The 22525-nt window shown below is 35.6% G+C and overlaps 2 protein-coding genes across 4 annotated transcripts; one reads left to right on the top strand and one right to left on the bottom strand.

Annotated features, from left to right (window-relative positions):
• Positions 1 to 194: 194 nt before the first annotated feature.
• Positions 195 to 7888, top strand: LOC122012819 (protein DEK-like). The gene is made up of 11 exons (XM_042569469.1): positions 195 to 734; positions 847 to 880; positions 3551 to 3630; positions 3711 to 3770; positions 4509 to 4619; positions 4710 to 4784; positions 4887 to 4952; positions 6256 to 6874; positions 7201 to 7298; positions 7384 to 7414; positions 7493 to 7888. The coding sequence occupies exons 1-11, from the start codon at positions 333 to 335 to the stop codon at positions 7651 to 7653; spliced, it is 1737 nt and encodes a 578-aa protein (XP_042425403.1). The 5' UTR covers positions 195 to 332; the 3' UTR covers positions 7654 to 7888.
• A 1092-nt stretch (positions 7889 to 8980) lies between these two features.
• Positions 8981 to 18384, bottom strand: LOC122012818. Of its 3 annotated transcripts, XM_042569467.1 has the most exons (5): positions 18094 to 18384; positions 15391 to 17727; positions 15119 to 15269; positions 9538 to 12880; positions 8981 to 9339 (listed from the first exon to the last, which is right to left on the bottom strand). In XM_042569467.1, exon 2 carries the CDS (start codon positions 17686 to 17688, stop codon positions 15403 to 15405), a length of 2286 nt encoding a protein of 761 aa, XP_042425401.1. In that variant the 5' UTR covers positions 17689 to 17727; positions 18094 to 18384; the 3' UTR covers positions 8981 to 9339; positions 9538 to 12880; positions 15119 to 15269; positions 15391 to 15402. The 3 variants fall into 3 exon arrangements, with proteins under 3 accessions (XP_042425401.1, XP_042425402.1, XP_042425400.1); XM_042569468.1 differs by lacking the exon at positions 9538 to 12880 and having other exon boundaries at positions 18214 to 18384; XM_042569466.1 differs by lacking the exon at positions 9538 to 12880.
• Between the last annotated feature and the right edge of the window lie 4141 nt (positions 18385 to 22525).

Genomic DNA, 22525 nt, shown 5'->3' on the forward strand with positions numbered 1-22525 from the left:
ATCCCGCCTTCAATTTCCGCATCAAGTTTTGAATCCAATTATTTACGATCCTTCCATTTAAAAATGCGCCCGAGATCCAACTTCCCCCTTCCCCTTCTTGCATCCGCCATCACTCCAGCACACACAACACCAAATACTTAATTATTAATGGCTGTATCATGCTGAAACCCACCGGTTGGTTAAGGTATATTATCGGTTAATTACAGGATTCAGGTGAAGCGTTAACACACTGCATCCCTGAGCGTTTCCGTCCTCCAAACACCCTCACTGCGCCCTCAGTGGTCACCGCGACCGCTGCCCTTCCTTCTTCACGTCTCGTTAGGGTTTTCTTCATGGACTCCGAAGCAGCAACGGGAGAGATCAACAGCACCGCCGGAGGATCCCTTGCCGAAGACTCTGAGCATGAAGTCAACGAGCAGAGCAACGAGGATGGCTCGCCTGCCTCACTGGCTGAGGCTGGAGGTGACGAAGAGAGCAACGAGGTAGAGGAGGAAGGCGAAGAAGGGGCGGACGAAGCGGCGATGGAGGGTAAGCGGAAGAGAGGGAGAGGAAAGGAGCAGAGAGGTGAGGGGGAGGAGGAAGTGACGGCGAAGAAGGAGACAAAACGGCGGTTGATTGCGAGGGAAGGGGTCGCGCCGGTAGATAGGCCGTCCAGGGAGCGGAAAAGGGTCGAGAGGTTCGCTGCGATGTCTCCGCGTAAAATCTCTGTGCCAAAGACTCCGTCTTTCGAACAGGTTAGTTGAAGCTCCTTGTTTGAATGAAAACAACTTAGTTATTTTCCTCGTTTCTATTGGAAGTATTTCTTTTTCTTGCTCTTGATATCGAGATATTTTATATGAATTTTAGGGTTCTGGTCAGAAGCTGAAAGACATACCCAATGGTACTACCCTACCCAATTTACTCTATTCGTTCTAATCTTTTCCCCCCTTATCTACTGGAATTGAGTGAAATGTGTGCTACGGCAAAAAAAAAAAAAACGCCCTTGTTTTTGCTGAATCTAGTCCAGCCCGAGATTTATGTATCTATTGCATTTTGTTTAATCTTCTTAGATAAAGTTGAAACATGGAAAGTCACCTTTTGCTTTTGACAAGTGAAACAATTTATGTATAAATAACCTGCAAGGGAGAATAAAGGAGACGAGTTAAGTGGAGATGACAGGTGGGGTCGTGGGGAGGAAATTCCTTCAATTATTAACATTTAAATATATTGGATTTATTTGTCAACAGTGAGAGAGTGAAGAAGTTGCTTCTAATTGAATTATCAAAAATGGTTAACATGGAGAGTGGTTTGTGTGTTCTGTCTAATGGCATTTTATATTACCTAAGGCAGAGAAACATTTATATATGTCTGCTGCAAAATAATTAGTTTGAGTCTAGGCAAAGCAAGAATTAGCATGCCTTAAGTATAACAGAATTAGGCTTTGGCTACGACCTTCTTTATTGAGTACAATGGAGTTGATAGCGATCGGATTCTTAGTAGCATTAGTGTGCAGTTATTGATTAATAAAATCTATATGGTTGAAGTGATTAATGTTTTAAGATGTTATTTGAAATGGTATTTTTATTGAGTATTAGGAGAAAAATAGTAATGCAGAGTGTGGGCATGAACTTGTTGGGGATGGAAATGAAGAGTCATTGGGGAACTTGAAATGGGAAAACAATCTGTGTCAGTCCCAAGCTTGACACAAATTAGTGTTAAACAACCAACTTCTAAATTGTCTAAACTTTAAGCCTGAGTATGAATCTTAACCTGATTTTTCTAGTGATATACCCTTACATAAGGCTCAATGGAGGGACAAAATCCCTCGGCAAAGCCGAGAAAAAAAAACTCTTTCTGCGCTGGTCAACTATAGTTTTCCGATTTACTTTATCACAAATGGTCGTGGGGCCGATCATGTGGGGCTGATAGGGTGGCAGATTCCACTTTTTTTGCTACCAATGGAGGGACGAAATCCTTGTAGTCAACTCCAAATAGTTGGGTCAAATAGGGTTTGATGATCATGATGAGTTGGAAGAAATGGGTTAATTATGTCTAACAGCATGAGGGGTGTAAGGATAAGAAAATATTAGAATATCACTAATCAGTTAAAACAGTCAATGCATATGAAACACACTACCTGTCATTGATCATTGATTGAAAAACAGTAGGTGATGCCAAACATTCTACACTAACAATTTGTAGCCTGTTATCTTGAATAGACTAAAGGAGATTATTCAAATTGAAAAGATATCTTTTATTGCTTTACATGTTACTCTGTTGCAACCACTTAATAGCACATTGAATGTGATAGCTTATAATTCTCTATTCAACTTTCATTACCTTTCAGTGTAAAAATGACATAGGCATGCATCCCTATTCTTTAGGTTTGATACATTTATCTGATATTGCCGTTGAGTTCTATGTAAGCTTTTTTTATAGAAACACTAAGTGATTTAGGTATCTTTTAATTATTTTAGACTTAATAATATTTGATACTGAAAGATGAATATTTCTCGAAGTTGTTACTTGCAAGGGTCAAAAAAAGACCACTGTTGGGGTGATATAATCAAAATTTATGAAGTCATAGATAGTGTTGAACTGCTGGCAGATTATATCCCATCATTGAAACTTATGTAAGAATATATCGCTAATAATATCTAAATGTTTTAAGTAGGCTATACATAAAGTTTGATACAACAAACTATGTTAGTCCCAACTATTTGGGCTTAACTACATGGATATTATCCCTCTATTAAACTCTATGGAAAACCATATTGCTAAATGCTAATACTAGTGATATTCAAATCTCTACATTAAATGATCTGATTCCCCTAATTATGTCTTCATCATGTTATCGTGACCTGTTTTCTCTCATTTTATGACCTATTGAAGTTACACCTTGCTTCTTTCAGATTGTTGAGATTTTTTTCTTTAAAAAAAAAACTATTTTCTAGTGATCTGGTATGTGCATCTTGACATTTTCATGTTTGCTCCACTAAATGTTTGTGTGCTTTTTTGTAACTGTTCTGCATCCTGGCAATAAGCACATTATGACCACACGAGAGAAATTTCAGAAGCTTTGCATAAATATCTCTTTATTGAATAATAGTTCTGAGATATCTAACTTTAATTACAGTTAATATTCATCCATCTTTGCAACTAACTTCATAAGTTCAGTGGCAGGATAAATCTCATAATTCCATTTAATTTGCAGCACTGCTTTTTGCAATTTTTTTGGGATGTAGCTCTGTGGTTATATGGTTTTATATACATAGAAGTATGCACAGATCATTGTTACTTGTAATCAAGGACGGAGCCAGAAATGTCATATCGAAGGGGCGAAATGTATATGTTTATGTTGAGGGGAGGCAACCATGTCGTTACCTCCCATTCACCCCCTATTCCTATACCTCATACACTTCTTATACTTTAAAATAAATCTGATAAAGAAGAATTCTTGTGTGAGATAACTAGATAAGAGAAGTAGAAGTTTATTAAAGCTTATTTGTGATACAAGCCAAACACATTTTGTTTTAACTTGATTTCCAAATGATTTTGCTACATGCTTTAGTTTCATTCAAGCTATCTAAACGAAAAGTTGATGAGAATCTTCGAGCTCTTCATACCCTTCTCTTTGGAAGAAAATCAACTGTAAGATTCTGTGATTACTGGAATACTTCTATACATATCACTTCTTCTTTTCTTCCTGGAATAATTTGAATATCATTCAGGTACGTTATCTTAAGAGGAATATCCTGCAGTTCTCTGGATTTGTTTGGAGTCAAAATGAGGTAACTTTTTCTAGTCCTTCCACTTTTACCATGTGGAGCATAATTGAAATTGTTAAATATAAAATTATAAACACTTGGTTCCAACAAAACAAAAATGTCAACAATAGTATGTTATTTTCATATTAACATTTTTGTTTGTTTGTTTATCATAATGCATATGATCCCTTTGGTCTTATACTAGGCAGAACCAAAATTGGACTAATATTAAACCTTTAAGAGGTTTATATGATCCAGAACCAAAACTAAACAAATATAAAAAAATGATTGGATGGACCCCATAGCTGAACCTTATTCTCATAGTTCTGATAGATTTTCACAGGATTAAAGACATTCTTTGTTTGCTTTCCAATCATGTTGTAGCCATAGATTGTTTTTCTTATATTCCTTTTCACAATTCCACTGCCAACTTATGCTGTAGTCAGGATGCATGATATGCATAATTTTTAGTGGTGTTTAAAACACATTTTGTTATCTCACACATCATATAATTTTATGTCATTTTTCTACTGATTTTGGTCCTATTTACCATAGCAAACTGTTCTTCTAGCAATACTGAACCATGTTTGATAGTTGGAGATTAAGGTCAAGCTGACGTTAGTATTTAATTGAATATTGTTATTGGAGTTATTGGATTAATTCTGAGGCATACTAAGAAAAAAATTATCTGATGGAAAGATTTAACATTTAGTTAAACTATTGTTTTGAATTTATCATGGCTAAATTATTTGTTTTGTTTAGGAAAAACAGAGAACAAGGGTGAAAGAAAAACTTGACAAGTATATTAAGGAAAGATTGCTTGATTTCTGCGATCTACTTGATATTCATGCTGTAAAGACCACCACCAAAAAGGTACACAATTAATAATAACCTTACGTTAATCAGTAGCCACATGTAATGGTTTTTCCAATACAATTAATTTATCTTAATTTTTTATTTCAGGAAGAAATTGTGTCAAATTTATTGGAATTTTTGGAGTCGCCTTCTATTACTAGAGATGTAATACTTTCAGAAAAGGTGGAGGGCTTATATTTATTGTAGTTTTAAACTTCCTTTGGTTTTTTCCTTTAATTGTTGAGTACTTGAGTGATCCAGCATTCAATAATCTTATTGTTCTAGAAAGGGAAGAGACGGGGGCAGTCAAAAGGAATATCTGGAGGCATTTCTTCAGAAAAAAGTAACAAGGTGTGTTTTCTGTATTATTTAATTCTGATTAATTTGAGTGATTGGTTTGGCCAAGGAGAAATTTTATTTTGAATTTACTTTGCATATGATATTCGTGTTAACTTGGCACTCAACATAGGCAGGACCGCAGGACTGGTATTATTCCTTTCACTTTAAGCAATTAAAATGTCTGGAAAGTGATGATTTGAGGTTTCTGTGTAATATTAGGTCGTTTTGATTTCCTCTCTCTCTCTCTCTCTCTTATGTTGACGTATGAATGCGGCAAGTTTTTTTTCAAATGCATAATTTTTGCTTTGTTTGTTGTCCATCAGTGAGGAATTTGTCTCCATGTTAACTCTTTGGTTGTTTAGAATGGTAATTGGTACTAAGATCTAGGAGGGATAAGACCCACATAGACAACCACAATAGTGGTAAATAACATGGCTTGTATTCATCTCAGTAGTCCATTGTCACCCACCAATTAAGTTTTGATTAGACCAAGAAGTTTAGCATGCTAAATATCATGTCGCCTTTTCTTTTAAATAAAAGATGCAGCATATTATATTAAAGATACAGTTGGACAAATACTTTGATTATGACATTCTATTTATTGCCAAAATGGCAAAAGGAATACTTCAGGACATAAGAAAATTTTATCCATGAACCAAAAAAAAGGACTCATTATTTCTTGTAAGATGACTGTTTATCATCGGCAAGAGCATAATGAAATATTTGCAAAATTCTTTGAAGAAACTAAGCAGGAACTTCTTTCGCCCTGGAAATTGTTGACTGTTCAGTTATCAGAGAACAGTGAAGCTGCCCCATCCTTCCCTGTGGGCCCTTTTATTGCCATGCAAAAGGGCGTAAATCTTGTCCTGTGATGGGTGCTTGGACATATAGAAAAGTAACCTTTAGCAGTTCGAAATCTATCAAAACTGTGAAGGAACTATTCTACAACTGCCTTATTACAATCTTTAGAAAGTGTTTTTTCTACGCATTATAAGGATTGTCTTGGACTTTAGACCATTTGAATGTTCTTCAGTTACTTGGAAGTTATGAGGTTTGGAAAGCAATAATATGGTCAGATAGTAGCCCGCCTGAAATCTTTGCTCAATAGGATAGAAAGATTAAGTTATAAATTCCTGATCATAATTACTTTGGACAGTTATATGTAAATTAAATCCTTCTTTAATAATTTCAATCTTCAAATATGTACAACCAACCATTTTCATTTAGATTCGGTTGATTATCCGGTTTTCATGTTTTTGATGAATAGTTTTCTAAGTTTATGGCATTAACCTGAAGAGCTCCTCTTTTTGTACAGAAACTAAGAACTGGTAACAAACAACCCACTGCAGATGAGAATGGAGATACTGAAGAGAATGTTTCTGGTGATGCAAAGGATGAAACAAAAGATGGTGAAGATGATGGGGATTCTTCAGAAGAGAGTGAACGCTGTAAGAGTGAAGATGAGGAAGAACAAAATGAACCTGCTCCAACCAATAAAGGTTCTGCTGCCCAGCAAACAAAGAAGGCCATTGCGCCATCCAAGAAGAGCACGGTTACTCCTGTTAAACAGATCCCTTCTGGAAAAGATTCAGAAGATGATTTAGATGCGTTTAGTGAAGATGAACCAAGTTCACCTCCAGAAAGCAAAAAGCATTCTGGTAAGGAGATGAATGAACTAGAAACCATGATCTCAGCAAAAGAGAAAAGTTCAAGAACTAAGTCCGCTAATAGCACTAAAAAAAGTACCTCTACATCTTCTGCAAGAAAAAGTGATTCTTTAGATGGTAGTGATTCTGAACCACCTTCAGATTCAAAACCCAAAAAAGAAGTTGATAGAAAAGGCAAGGCTAAGGAGAAACCTCCATCCAAGAAAGAAGGCACCAGCAGGAGAAAAAAAGCCAAACCAGAGTCAGAGGAAACAAATAAAAAACAAGGTAGATATTAGTTTTTTCCCCATGTAAAACAGTTACGTATTTTGGAATTTTTTGTATATCTATTAAGTTATTTCAATTGATAAATTTTCATTACTTAAATGCAATTCACATCAAAGAGGATAGTGCTACATGCTCTGCTCCTTCAATTCCAATCAATCTAAGCATTCATTGAGTTGACTATAGGCTTATTTGAATAATGGCTATGGGTTAACGTAATTTCAAGTGTCGATTAAATCATTCATCTATTTCTAACATTGTATCCTGTCATGTTTAGTTTAATTTATTTTCCCACTGTCTTTTTCCTAAATTTTTTCCCATGAAATTAGGAAAATCAAAGCTAAATCAAGCTAAGAAAAATGAACCCAGCACTGAGGAGTTGCATTCTGTTGTCAGTAAGATATTGAAAGAAGTGGATTTCAACACTGTAAGTTGATTCAGACTGTCTGGTACTTCGGTTTTTTTTCCCCCCATTTGATATTTCTAATTTTAAAAAAATCTTCTGGACACAGGCAACTTTGGGAGATATTCTGCGTCGGTTAGGTACGAGTCTAATGGGTTTCACAGCTCTATATATTTAACACTAAAATTTTAATGATGGATGAAATTAACTGTGCACAGGAGGTCACTTCAATACGAATCTGATGGATAGAAAAGCTGAGGTGAAGCGCATAATTGAAGACGTCATCAACAACATGACAGACGAGGAGCATGATGATGGTGCAGAAGACGATGCTGAGAGTGACGAGGTAAAGAGAGATTCTGATAAAGATGACAAGTAGCTATCGGAGTGATGCCCTCTCCTCTCATTGGAGTGACTAGGTAGATCTAACCATTTGACAAGCATAAATTGTCTCGGGCAGAAGTTAATATTGTGTTTGACTAGCCCAATGTACAATATCCTTGTCTTTTATGACATATTTTGGTAGCTATATATTTCTGCTGAAACATTTAATAATTAGGAATGTGTTCTCGTTCACCATTTAATTTTAAGTGAGTAACCTTATGTTCAGTGCAGATTCCTGTACTGTGGCATCATAACATTGAACCTTGTTTACATGTACCTTGTAAGATCTTGTAGTGTTTATTGGATCGAGCCCTTTTTAGCTTATGACTTTGTAGCTTGTTAAGCCAAGCATTGAGCCTAAAATGCTTAAATAATACTTTAACTAAAATTAATGTAAGTTATTATAATGCACCTGACTCTTTATTTGTCTATATCAATCAACCATAAAGTTTACAAATTCAATTTTATAAAATTTGGTGTGTTTGAATATATCCATTTTTATATCTTAATCATTTGTACTAATCATTAGTAGTCACATGTTAGTCTAAGGACGGAATAATGAGAGCAATAGGGACAAACAAATTACCTTTTGTCACAAATACTCAATTTTAAATCAAAGAATAATTTACTCATTTAAATTATATCTTTATTTATAAGTCGGTATGGGATTAAAAACATAATGTATTAATTTCTCGTTCTTCCCATGAGGTTTCTATTGGGAGGACTGTTATGACACATTTATACGAAGTTTTCTTTCAAATAGAATGCACAACTACAAGATGCCTCAAATAGAATGCACAACTATAAGATAGATGTTACACTTTTAAATCGTCCGCTATAAAACTTTCATGGACTAATCAGTCGTTCCAAATTCCAACTTGATTAATATATTTTTTTTTCTATTGGAGGACTGCACCGCCTTTGATGGCGTTCAGGCCTCTCAACCAACCTATCGCATAGAAAGATACTTTTCATCAAAATTACCTATTCATCAAATTGTTTAGTAAAATAACATAAAAAATGAACTTCAAAACTTTAACCGTAGTAGCATCATCTAAGATTAGATTTTTAATCATTTGATAAAACAGTTGATGGATTAAAAAACTACCTATTTAACATTTTTGACTCTATTTTGATCCCTTGTTAACTTCGATAGGATATTTAAGTGACATTTGATTAAATGATGGGAATGACTATGGATATGAATTTGATAATAAAATGAAATGAGAATAGGAATGAAAATGAAACCACCTAGTTAGGACACCTCCTTAGTGTTGTAACATATGAAAGGATAGCTGGATAGCAGATTTTAAATAAATAGATGAAATTCAAAATCCTTGATTAGTTAAACAATAACAGCTACCCAAAACGACCAGCTGGGTGACACAAAGGATTACTGACAAACAGATTCCAAACATGAAACATATAGTATCTTTGGCTACCGAATAAACTTCATTTCCTGCTAGACAATAGCTTTCAGAGGTATTATACTATACATGATGTCAGAGGCTATCAATAAAGGATCGTGTTGGCGATGAAGAAACTACTAAAATCTATATGCCAAAGGCTTGCAAAAAGAATGAACTCTAGGGATGACTGTCAAAACCTGACGTCCACATGATTGAAGACAGTGGGTCGTGATCATAAAAAACTTGTGTTCAGTTTATCAGCTCTGTTCCAGCTGCAAAAATAAAAGACAGTAGGAGGAGTTAACACATAACAATAACTATGACAAAGAAATCTAAAACCAAGGGGGGAAAAAAGATGAATAGCAATACTTTATAGAACTCCAATGAATAATATCGAAGGTTTTGTTTAATTGCTAGATTAGATTGGACAACAAAGGATGCCATTGAGGAACAATTCGAAGTCCCAATACCTGGAGTTTTCTAGAAGAGCCTAATTAACAAGACAGTCCTAGCTCATTTGCAACATCATATACAACCTAAAAACAAGGTTTCAAAAGGCGTGAGTAGACATTATGCAGTCCACCCAAAGCATAGAATGTGTATGCTGGAGTATATACAATCAGCACTAATACTAATTGCTAAACAATATTTTATTACAATATTTATATTGATATTTAAAAAATTTATCACTCGAAATAGTCCGACTTGCAAACTGCCAAAATAGGATAAGTTGGACCTTTTAGTCAATTTAGTTCAACCTACAAAAACGGTTTTTCAAATGCATATGCAGGCCACTTATGATACAGCATATATGCCTAAAACACATGGCATCGGTTATAGTCTAATTGTTCTTAAAGTAAAAGTACATGATTGATAGTATAAGCGAAGAAATAGTATTACTGCATTCAATTATGGTAAACTGACGGCTACATGATGCACTATTTAATAAACTGACATAAATAGAAGGAAATACATATACCAATATGTTAAACTTAAATAAACCATAGTGAATCAAGAAGATGTCAGGGATGGATTCCGAATAATCATTGATGAACTGGAAGAATCACTACAAATCAACATGAATTATCAAATAATCCCTTTCCTTTAACAATAACAATGGTTTACAGTTGTCCACCATTCTGGCAACATACATCAAAAGCTTCTGAATAGATGAAAGTTTTAGGTATTTCTTTGTTTAAATGAACTTTATTATACATGTAAATTTCAGATAGAAAGATAGACTCAATGATTTTACATATGTATTTTACCCTTTTTATAAATCACATTCTAACTAGTAAGAGAGAAACCAACTCTAAAGATATGGTTAAATCAGATATCTTAAGACAAGATAATTCCATTAACTTTTATAGAGAACAAGTATGGCGGTGCATTGAATGGCTAAAGTATTTATGGCATAAATGCAATGTTCCAAAAATTAGACCGAAGATCAATCCAACAAGATTACTGATATTGGCTGAACTGGTCGAACCGGTTGACAGGAAAATGACACCATAACCATCATATATATATATATATATATATATATATATATATATATATATATACAAACAGAATTATATCCATACCCTATGTATATAAACTCATACTAATACAATAAAAAAGGTAAGCTTGCATCGACACCAAGTTGAACTGCCCCTTTTGTGAGAGGGTAACACAACCACCAAACCAAAGAGCCAATAACTTAAAAGGAGTCAATTACCAGTTTTTACAGCAAACAGTTTTCCAATCAAACAAGATCAGATTTGTTGCTGGTTCCTAGTTTAACCGATTGAGACCAGTGGGTCCAGTTTTAAAAACATTGCAAAATTGGCTCATGTCAAAGACTTATCTAGCATATGGATGGCATAAATGGTCAATCAATCTCTAATTTTATTTTGATAACATTGATCAGGTTTGCTATTTAAAATAGAAGCACAATATTGATTTCTTGAAAGCAGACAATTTAAGTCATCTGATAGTTCTTGCTGCAGGCACTTTTAAAACAAATTTAGCAAGAATTAATTACTTAATAATTAATCGCTAATTATTATTTAAATCAATAATTCAGATAAGTTAATTTAATTTAAATACAATTAATAGTGAAAGTCAAATTACTAGTAATATCACATGTACACTTAATAGACAATATTAGATTATTAACATATTTTATAAACAATCAAATACCAGATCAAATAATCTAAGAATATTATATTATTAAATTATATATTTTAATGCCATACAGTAATATGCTGATAATCAATAATGCACATAATGAAATAACATTTTTCAAAAGTAGCTGATCATTAAAATAGTAAACCTAGTTGTAAAGGCATGCATCAAAGGGCGCACCCTATCCATGCTCCTTCCAAATTAAGAGCAAAGTATGCAAGTATATTATGTTAAAACATGGAGACAGTCTAGCTGAAATTCTTCAGCAACAATGGCTGATATATTTCTCTTCCAATCGTGGTTGGAGGTGCAGCATTACAGACATTATGTAGAACATAGAAAAACTAAAGATGAAAGTGATAGAAATGGAATATATTATAAAACTAATATCCCACTTCGAGCCCTCAGTGAAGGATGTTTGTTTGTTCACATTGATGGAAAAATGAACTTTAATAATTCTAGTATTCATTGCTCAGGAATACCAAAAATGAAGTTGGCTAAATTTGGTAATATAGCATGCTTTATTATATATATAGTTAAAAAAGACATGAAAATAGTTTATGATGGAATAAGGCGATGCGCTCGCCCCCAACGTCTCCGTCAGCCTATCCTAGGCCAACAAGGAAGAGGTAAATCATAGGTGGCTACCAGTCTTGGACAGTTGAATAGCGCAAAGGGGAGGGTAGACACCCGACTACTAGCCAGAATTTAACCCCAGACCTTATGATGACAACACCACTATGTGCTAGCCGACTGTCTGTCCCGAGGGGACGACATGAAAAATAGTTCATACATGTACTCCTGTAGGTTTGTCAAAGGTTGTAGTCCATGCCATAAGAAAATAACTGCGTCACCAAAAGGAAAAACAATGGTAACAAGAGGACATGGATCACACTTTACAGGAAACTGCCATAACTAGTGCAAGATTGTATTCTTTGTAAGGAAACTATTACAAAGTATAGAGTCAACTTTACCATATGCCTAATGTGAACAATATGAAACTAAACCCACTACATATGATTACAATAACTTATACATTTAACATTCCCCTCAAGTTGAAGCAAGATTTGATCTATAATCAGATTGATGTATAACTAGAACATATGGACCAAGACATGATTAAAGCCAAAAAAACATAAATAAAATTTTCATAAAACACACAAGCATTAACTCCTTGACATCAGAGCAACACATTTACAAAGCAAGGACAATGGTACTTGATTAATAAGGTGATATTGGTTTACTGGGTTTAGCCTCACATTAACAGTTCTAGGTGTAGAGGATTACTACCAAGTCTATGTATACCCATTTAATAATTATAGCATTAAAGACATCAACCACAAAACAAGACTACTGCTTTGCTGACGTCCTCCTTGACGATAAGGCCTCTCTTAGCGGTTGGGCATCCTCCTTACACATCTTCAGAAACTCACCACACATCCTTAACTGCACCGCACAACCTTGAGCATCCTCAACAACCCAATGCCTTCGATCATATGCCTTTGGCCAGCATCCTCAGCAACCTCATTGACATTTCTAGTTTATATTCCTTTACCTGGAATAACTTTGTCCAAACCCAACATCTGTTAGGTCCTCATCTCTCAGCAACAACTCTTGTCTTATAGCCCTCTTCAACCAGAACACCTTCAAATGAGACAGCATTTGTTGATCTCAAGAGAAATTGCTAAAAGAAAATGCTCAGTATAACCAGATTACTACAGGATTGTAAGCTACTGTGAGTGTGTATTATTGAATTACATTATTGTTCACTATTCCCACAGTTAGAATTATAAAGTATCATTGATTCATTCCTTAACTCTATCCAACATGTAGCACTTCTATTTTGGCTTTAGAGTTTCATTTAATCTCCAAATATGTTTTTGAACTTGAGATTGATAGTGTACATCCCTATGTGGAGTATTCACTTGTTGCATTAGCAAAACAATTGCTGACTCAGCTTCTACACTTCTCTTGCTATATAAAGCTTTTAAATCTCTGTTCGAATAATTTTCTGGTAATGTTCAAAGTGGCGAGTAATTTAATATCTATCTTCTAATCATCAGGGAAATTTTATTTTGGAATACTTTGGTTCTTTATAATGCAATTTGTCACAATATGATGTGAAATAAGATATTCTTACAAATTCTAATGAAGGAGATTTTCTTTTTTTGACTTATTTATCAATTTAACATGATCCTTACAATTCATAATTCAATACACCTCCAAAATGATTCAAGATTTGAACCTTGAGATTATATGTATACAAAGACAAACTGGGATGTTAATTACTATGTTTTCTTATTATTATTTATTTTATATATTATGTGATCAACATAAACCCTAAATTATAATAATTTGTATTGTTAATATTAACAGGATTATTGTTTGAAAACAAGTTTTAAATTAGATTTAAGTTAATTTATATTGATTTTGTAATTAACAATTTCAAATTGAACCAAAACAAAAACAAGTTTTAGTGTAGTTTCAAGCCTAACCAAAACAATTTTGGTTGATTTCAGTTTGAATATTTCCAAACTGAAATATTTCAGATTGGTTTTTGTTTTCCTCTTAACTGACAAATTGAATTGTGCCCCCTAGGTTACTCTAATGCGATGAGAGGGATGAGCAAAAAAGTGAAAAGAAGAAATACAGAATAATGCAAGATCAGAAAGAAACAGGGAGAAGAAGAAGCAATAGTAGATGTCTGCAAAGCGGACTCTCACATCTGCCGAGATCCACTTGTAGGCTGCCAGGTGAAGAGGAATCCTGGAAAAATTGTCAATGGATGGGCAAATTGGCAAAGAAGAAGAGGGTGCTGCAGATCTGAAGGAAGGCACACTATCAAAATGGCAAAGAAATCATCATTGGAAACTAGATCCGGAGGAAGAAAATGATGGAAGAATAAGAAAACTCCATTTAAGAGACATGAAAATAATCAAGAGAACAAAAGATACAGGTTAGCAGGAAGAGAAAAGAAGAGAAACAAATCTGCCCAGTGCAAAGATATGAAGCTGCAGGGATGAAGTAAACAGATCTTATCTAAGGTGGACTCCCTTCTAGCTCCTATGAGAATTTGACACAAAAGGCAGAGGTTGCAGCACAGGCTCACGATGAAGAAGACAGCTGGAACAAAAGGGGATGGAGTCTATCACCATTGCTTTTGAACCCACAAAAAAGAACATGGTGGAAGCATGTCTGATAGCAACCAGAAACAGCAAGGAACCAAGAGAGGGGATTGGTGATCTTGTGCCTTCAGTCACAGTTGGCAGCTTCCATGTGGGAATTGACCTCCAAAGGAGGTCATTTAAGAGCTTCCATTAGCATTGGGGTTATGAGCAATAAAGGCAGGCATAGCAAGTTTCAGTTTGGGAAGAAGTTACTACAGTGTAGGAGATAATACTTCAAGAGGAACTTGAAGGCATACTAGGACGCAAGCAGAGAGATCATAGAGAAGGAGATGGAGAAGTGGAGATATCACAGAGATGGATCGATCACACCAAAAGAAGACATGGAAGGGATGCCATCAAAAGTATTCCCTAAGGGATGACCTTTTAGAATACTAAGTCCTAAAAGGTTTCCTATAAGAGATATTATCGCGCGCACGCACATACACACACACACTATATATATATATATATATATATATATATATATATGTGTGTGTGTGTGCGTGTGTGTGTGTGTGTGTGTGTGTGTGTGTGTGTGATTTAATATCTCAATGTATGTTTAACAAATACAATGAACAAGCATACAAGCACAAAAAAGTGGGATTTCTAAACTTAGTATAAAACAGAAGGATGATATAAAGAATGGGGGGAAAATACAGCTTATCCAAAAGTTAGCTAAATTAAAAAGCTCAATATAAAATAGCTGTCATCTTACCAATCCTGCAGGACAGGAATAAGGAACTACCAGTGGACGCTTTGCTAAGTAGAATGTGTAATCTCTTAATTGAAAGAATGTTCTAAGTCCAGCTAAATTTCAACTTGCAGACGAAAATTTGGTTCAGCCAGAAAAAATTTCCCTCGCCAAACTGCAAAAGACGGGGAAGAAACTTTATCCAAGTCATCTAACAACCTTCCAAACTATACAGCATCATAAAATAAATGACTAAATGGACGTGGAACAAACTGATTCTGGTATGACAATAATACCAAGTTAAACAATTAGGTAACTGTTGGCTCAATGGCCTCTGCCACTGCTTCTGTTTTACTATCTTTGATTATCTGAAGAAGTTCCAAAGGAGTTGCTGCAGGGTCTAGCTCAAAATATCCCTTGGGAGAATTCTCAGCTTCTTCACCAGTCAATAAATGTGAAGGTACTTGATGTGAAAACCGAAACATCTCTTCTTTCTGGATTCGCTTTATTTGCTTGGGATCTGTGTTACGACTAAATACTGTTCTAAATTCAGAAATTTTGACCAAAGGGATAATAGATACACCATGTTCTTCATTATAATCTTCAAGTACTTCTACCATATCATACTTGTAGATAACATCATCAGGAGTATGTTCATTCCATTCTGGAGACCAATTTCTGTAAAGCGCCCAGGTTTCACCTTTTCTTGGGACAATTTTTATGATACCACGAGGTCCCTTTTCCCACGTAACCTTGTGCGAGAAAATATTGATTGTATCAGTCACCTCATATCGTCCTATTCTAAAATCACCACAGCTCTTTGGAAAACCAGAAGCAACCCAATTCAAAGGGCCAAATTCACTATTGGATTTTGATGTCAAAAAACTAAAGCGGATTTTGAAAGGATTCAAAGTGATAACTTTCTGAACTAGCGCATAGTAACGAGGCATACCATCCTCATCATCATATGTAGCCCATATTTCATCGCCTCGAAAAGCTTTCTCTGAACGATCATTATCAAAATCATGAAAATCTGCATCAGGAACATCGATTGACATTGGTTCATTAGTCTCATCATCTGACTCAGTGGATTGGAAATTAGGTGGTTTGTTCTCATTAAGACATTGAATGGTGTCATTCTGTGGCTCAAGAGTCTGTTTTTGACCAGTAGCATCCCCATGTGCTACATCTTTGCCCTCGTCTTTACCAGTTTCACAGAGCTTTTGTTTCTTCTTAACATTTTCTTTCTCATCAGGTTTCATAGAGGCAGTAGATTTCCACTCTTTTAACTTCTCTTTTATTGCCGACTTAGTCATCTCAATCCACATCTTCCTAGTATTAAAAAGACAGAACTGTATGTAAGGATTGTTTGCTCTCTCAGCCATTCTGGTCTTTAATAAGTCACCACAATTTCCACCCACTTCATTTGTCCCAGATGAATGAAACTGTTGTGTCAGAACAGCTCTTTTGTCACTCCCAGGATCATGACTAATGCCTCGCCCTTGTGTTACACGAATATCAACACTTTGACCTGCATTAGGTGCTCCAGAGGGATTAGTATTTTTCTTGAGAGCATTATTCTTCCTGCGAAGAGACACATCCCTTCTAGCTGCTGCCTGTGCCTCTTCACGTTTTCTTCTTACTTTCTCATAAGTCTGATGGACAACATTTGCAGCCTGTGCAGCAGCAGCTGAAGAGGCAGTAGCACTAGCAACTCCTGCACTTCGAGAAAAAGAACGCCATTGGAAATTTGAGTTAGTGAAAGAGCCTGGATTTGCTCCATTCTGGAGCCCAGTAGTTTCTTTCCCCTGAGGCATTGAGTTACTGCTCACTTGACCAGAGGCATTTTTGCTGGGAGCACTATGGTTGTCGTTTGGTTGACTCTGCTGAGAAATTGGCACTGAGTTTACAAATTGGTTGGAAGGAGACTTTGTCTCTTTAGCTAGAAAAGGTTCGTGGCAACTAGGACATAGAAGAGTATGATTAAGGTAGACCTTGAGATACTCATACTGCATGTTGCACTTATTACAAGATGTCCAAAATGTTTCAGGTGCTGATGGCTTGTGAGACGGATTGGTGGTTGCGGAAACCACCCTAGTGCTACCATTCCCCATGTGTGCTTTTACAGTGTTTTTGGAGAATTTGTAAAACCCATTAAAGTTACCAGGAACAGTTTGATTTTTGGTTGGTTGGAAAGATTTCTGCACTTTTTGGTCATACAGCATTCTCCTAGATTTATCAGATAAGACACTCCATGCCTCTGAAATTAGCTTAAAAGCACCCTCAGCACCAACAGATTTATTCTTGTCCGGATGAAGCAGTAGCGCCAACTTCCTATACTGTTTCTTCACTGTATCTTCATCTGCTGTAGAACTCACGCGGAGAATAGAATACCAGTCATTCTCCCCGTTAGCTTTATGTTCAGACGCAATATAAACATCAAGAGTTGATATCAACTGGATCACGCCTTCAAAAGCAGGAAAGAGATTTTGAGCCTTCAAGGCAAATTTCTTGGCACCCATATAATCCTTTTCCATGAACTTTTTTTCAGCAATCGCTTTTGCCCTAAGGGCTTCATCCTTGTTGCATTCCATTTTCCAACCTTCTTCGGGCGATCACAAAGCTTCTCTTTCCTGATAGATTTCAGCAAGTAAGGTCAAATTAAACGTGATATAAAGCTAGCAGGATGTCTCATACGAATCATTTGACCATAAAACTCTACAAAATATGTCAAACGCGATGAATTCCTAACCCGCAAATTAATGAACAACCCAACTGTCGGCCAAACTACAAAGACATCATTGAAAAATCGCTACCTTACTAAAAAAAATAAAATAAAAACACGAACTCTCAACACATCGGCATTGCGAAGAGTTGCAAGGCTCGAACACTCGCTTTACACCCAGAACCACGGGCAAACGATCAACAAAAGCAATGAGAAAAGCCAAAGGACACGACGCGAGCGGAAAGACTGGGAGTTTGGAATCATGAACACGAACCGGCCGGGGGAAAATTGCGACTTTCCTCCAGAGAAGCGTCGAAACCCTAAACTGCACGATCTCCGGCGACCAACGACGACGGCAAATAAATCGGATGCAGCGATCAGAGGAAGAGATTACAAAATGGGAGGAATCGAAGGCGACGGCAGTGATTTGAGGCGGCTTGATCGCCAATTTGATTTCCGCCCAAATCAGAAATGGGAAGCCCAAACCAAAGGTTACAAACCCCGCTCTTCCTCTCTCTCTCTTATACGATGAAGTACCAAAATACCCAAATGAGAGGCACAAGAGAGAGATGAGTCCTCTTTACTTTTGGACTCCATTTATAGCAAAAATTTCTAACCCTAACCTAACCAACCCTTGAAAAAATCTATATTACGCAAAAAAAAAAAAAAAAAAAAAAAAAAACTAACTAGAGGTAAGTTCCAACCCTAACTTGGTCTATACTCTTAACTATTAACTATTTGATATTTACTTGCATTCTATATTAATTTATTCTTTTTTAATGTATAAAAATAGTATTACTAACTTGATTTAGGTTGTTTGAAATGAATATGCGTTCGAATTCTAGATCTCTGATTTATTATTAAAGAATTTAATCATGGCATTTTATTTCGGAGTAAATAGACATGCTAAATGAATGTTTAAGAGATCAATTAAGCAAAAATAATTTTACACTCGAATATCCATTCCACTTGCTACTTCATGGTGAGAGTAAGGGTTAAAGTTAGAGTAATTCTTGAGTTGGGTTAAATTAATTATGGTATGGTAAGAAGCATGATATAGTATGAGCGGTTAATTCTTGAGTTGGGCTAACTGAGGTTAAGTTAGAGAAGAGTATCAAGGACCACTCGAAAAGCTACTCTATTCCTCTTCTTTTAAGAATGATAGTTGATTAACAATTGAAATAGCTCGACTTTTTGTCAATTGTCTATTAAATATATCACTCATTTATATGTATTATTTGAAATCATATTTAAAGTCTGATCATTCTATTTATTTTCTTAAAAACTTAATCATTTTATCTTAGACAAAGACACAATTCACTTGTCACTATATCTCTAATATCATCATACGTAATAGACAGGAATTGATTATCAAAAATAGATGATCTAAGTTTTATTTTATCGTGTGTTTATAGTCTATGTATTTATATTTATCTTCATCTATATCTATGAGATCGATAAGGAGATTATTAAAATAGTGAATCTATCATTTTCTAATGTTATCAGACTACAAGCTGCCTATCGAATTTCATAAAGAATCTGTATCAAAGTGATCTATGATGTTGCAATGGGAGACATGAGGTTTCGTCCAATAAATAGAGAACACACACTGCTTCGAGAATAAAAATAAAGAGAGTGAATGAATGACTTTAAAAAATAAGGATAGTAGAAAGATTTTCAAGTGGATTGTATCCCTTTACCATCTCACACTCTGAGGGAATATTTCTTTTGGAGAGTAATAGATTTAATTTAAGTAGTTATGGAGAATATTTCTTTTTCAAAAAAAAAAATAATTGTTTTGTAAAATTGAATAATTCATTGCTCACATATACCCTACTTCTACCATTCCTCTTCTTCCTCCATTAAATAATCATAAGCTTTTTCTATACTCAAAGAAGTAGGAGGAGCTTGGAGATCATGATAGATGATGACAATTGTCAAAGTCCATGACTCAAATATTGAGCGAGAATTGAGAGTGATGTGAGCGATGGTTGATGGCTCGATCATGTAATTTATTATTATCTTCAAACTCATAACTTTTAGATTTTAGTTTGCTAATCAAATTATTATACTTTTATTCCATCGATAATGCATGCATTATTGTGTATTTTGCAGCATAGTAATACATCTGTGAGGAAGAGATCACGAAGTGGGAGGATTCAACAACGATGGCGGTGTTGAAGTACACATAATAAAAACACATAGGTATAAGAAAAAACTAAAAAAACAAAGAAAGAAAAGATAATTATTTCTTTATTATTGATTGATAATTGTCACAGGTTAATTCACCTATTTATACATATTGTCAAGATAATATATGAAAAATATAATGATAAATATAGAAATATATTATTATAAATATGGTAATAATAAATATAAAAATAATGAAAAATATGGTTTGGATTACAATCCAAATATAATAAATCGTCAATAATTAAAATCAATCTCTAAATCTCCCAAATTGCTATCTTTGTCGTCATTACTCCCGACAAACTCAACGGGAGATACTTGAACGTTGAGTTTGGTTGTTAATCAATCATATCTTCTAGAGCAAAATCCACCAGTACAATCAACGAAACGACAGATTTGTTGAACTTTGTCTTTGATGAAAGAAGACAACAACTAAAAGGAGACGAGGAGTTGTTGTTTGACGGCTGGAATATGATCTGTCTCTGGAATAAAAGCAGTAGAGAAAGAAGGCTGCATTTTGGTGGTTGCATGTGCTGGAGCAGAGGAAGAAAATCTATTATTGTGTGTTGAGCAATGAAAAAAGTTTGCTATTTGGTCGTCTAAAAAAGAAACAATAGTTATGAAGAAAATGCAGTAATAATGAACCTGTTATTGTAAAAGAGGAGATAGAAGGAGAAGAAAGAGAGAGGAAGATAAAGAGGGATGAAATTTGATGTCCTTGAAATTAAGAACGACAATAATATTGCTCTTACTATGAGAAAAATAAGAAGAAAAAGAGAAAAGAGGAGGAATTAAACCTCACTAAAAAGAAGATAGGAAGGAGAAGAAAAGAGGACAGTAAGAGTAAGAGAGAGGAGCTTTAGAGTAACTTGTTGATTTTGGGAAAGAAAGAGTAAGAGGAAGAAATAATGGTAATAATAAATATAGAAATAATGAAAAAAAAAAACTTCTTTGTCGTCATTAGGCGGGGCCATTTAAAGCGGTTGGATCACTAAATTGATCTCCGCCCCATAGAATGGGAAGCCTGATAAAATGTTATAAGAAAAAAAAGGATAAATTCAGTTAGTTTTATTGACTATCTCTAAAGGTGATCAATTTGGTCTCACGAAAATTTTTCATCGGTCATCAAGATAAATTAGAAAGCGCACGTGGCGGTAAGCCCAGAAGCCCAATATCTTTTGATTGTGCGTCTCATTCTGATAAAATATTATAAGAACATTCACAATGGAAACTCATTACAAGAGGGAGCTACATTTTATTAACTAGGGCTCTCCAAACAATGAGCCGCTTTTTATTTTTTAATGGTTTAATGGTTCTTGTAGCTATTTTAATGGTAGTTCCTTTTTAATTATTTAATGGTTTAATAGTTTCGGCAATTTGTAAGTACGTTGTGATGATCATAATGTGATCAATTAAGTCAAGTTAGACTCTGTTGTTGTCTGATGCCTTGTGTCTAAGTGTGCAGAAACTTAAGAGTACAAGAGGTCGAGCGAAAGACGCAACTAGTGAGAAGGACATCATGGGAGATCAGAGTCGATAGACTTGGTGCGTCCGAGGGACGAGGTGTTACAAAAGAGTACGCTGGCGGACGAGAAGGAGGTGTACGGTGTTTTCGAGTAATGAAAAGCTAGAGCGGAAGACTGCTCGAGAAGGCCAGGAAATGGGTGCGGATGAGTCATATTCCGAATGACCGAAATTACCCAAACAAGCGGAGTCAGAGAGAGAACCCGGACCAAAAAGTCAACCTGCTAGTTGACTTGGTTCGGGCACCCGGATCAACTAGGCGCCTCCAGGGTGCCTCACATTCCAAGCACCCGGAACCCTTTCGGGGGGCTCGGACTAGAAAATTTATCAAAACGTGCCGTGGTGCAATCCTGTGTGACGAGAATAAAATTCTATCCACGTCCAGGCGCCTGGAACCCTTCTAGGCGCCCCAATCAGGGCTATAAATACATCCCTGATCCCAGTAGCCTAAAACATCACCTGTAAATTATTATCTCTTTGTTCTACTACTGTTTATAAGTAATCAGCGTTATAAAAGGCTGTTGGGACCGATTATGTAGCTAGAGGGGGGGTGAATAGTTCGTCGTGCTCCTCGTGCTCTTCGTTGCTTGTTTCTTCAATGATGTGCAGCGGAAATACAAGAAACAAAAACATACAACACTAACATAAAGGATTTGCTTGGTATCCACCTCAAGATGAGATGACTAATCCAAGGATCCACACACACGAGCACTCTCCACTATGAAAACACTCCTTTACGGTAACTACCGAAGGCGGAGAAACCTTTACAAACTCTCAATACAACAAGAAAACAAGGGAAGACAAATACAAGAAATATCTTACAAGATATGCAGTGAAAACCTTAACTCTAGCTTCTTCCTCTTGTTGTAGTCACGCCTCTTGACTTGAATGTCTCTCCAAGATCCTTCAAGAACTGGCGGTGAGAGTGGAAGAACGCTATGGAGAAGCTGCTGTGATGATCGGAGCTGAACAGTGTGAGAGATAGCGAAGAA

This window comes from Zingiber officinale, chromosome 8A, assembly GCF_018446385.1.
Source record: "Zingiber officinale cultivar Zhangliang chromosome 8A, Zo_v1.1, whole genome shotgun sequence".
Taxonomy (NCBI): Eukaryota; Viridiplantae; Streptophyta; class Magnoliopsida; order Zingiberales; family Zingiberaceae; genus Zingiber; species Zingiber officinale.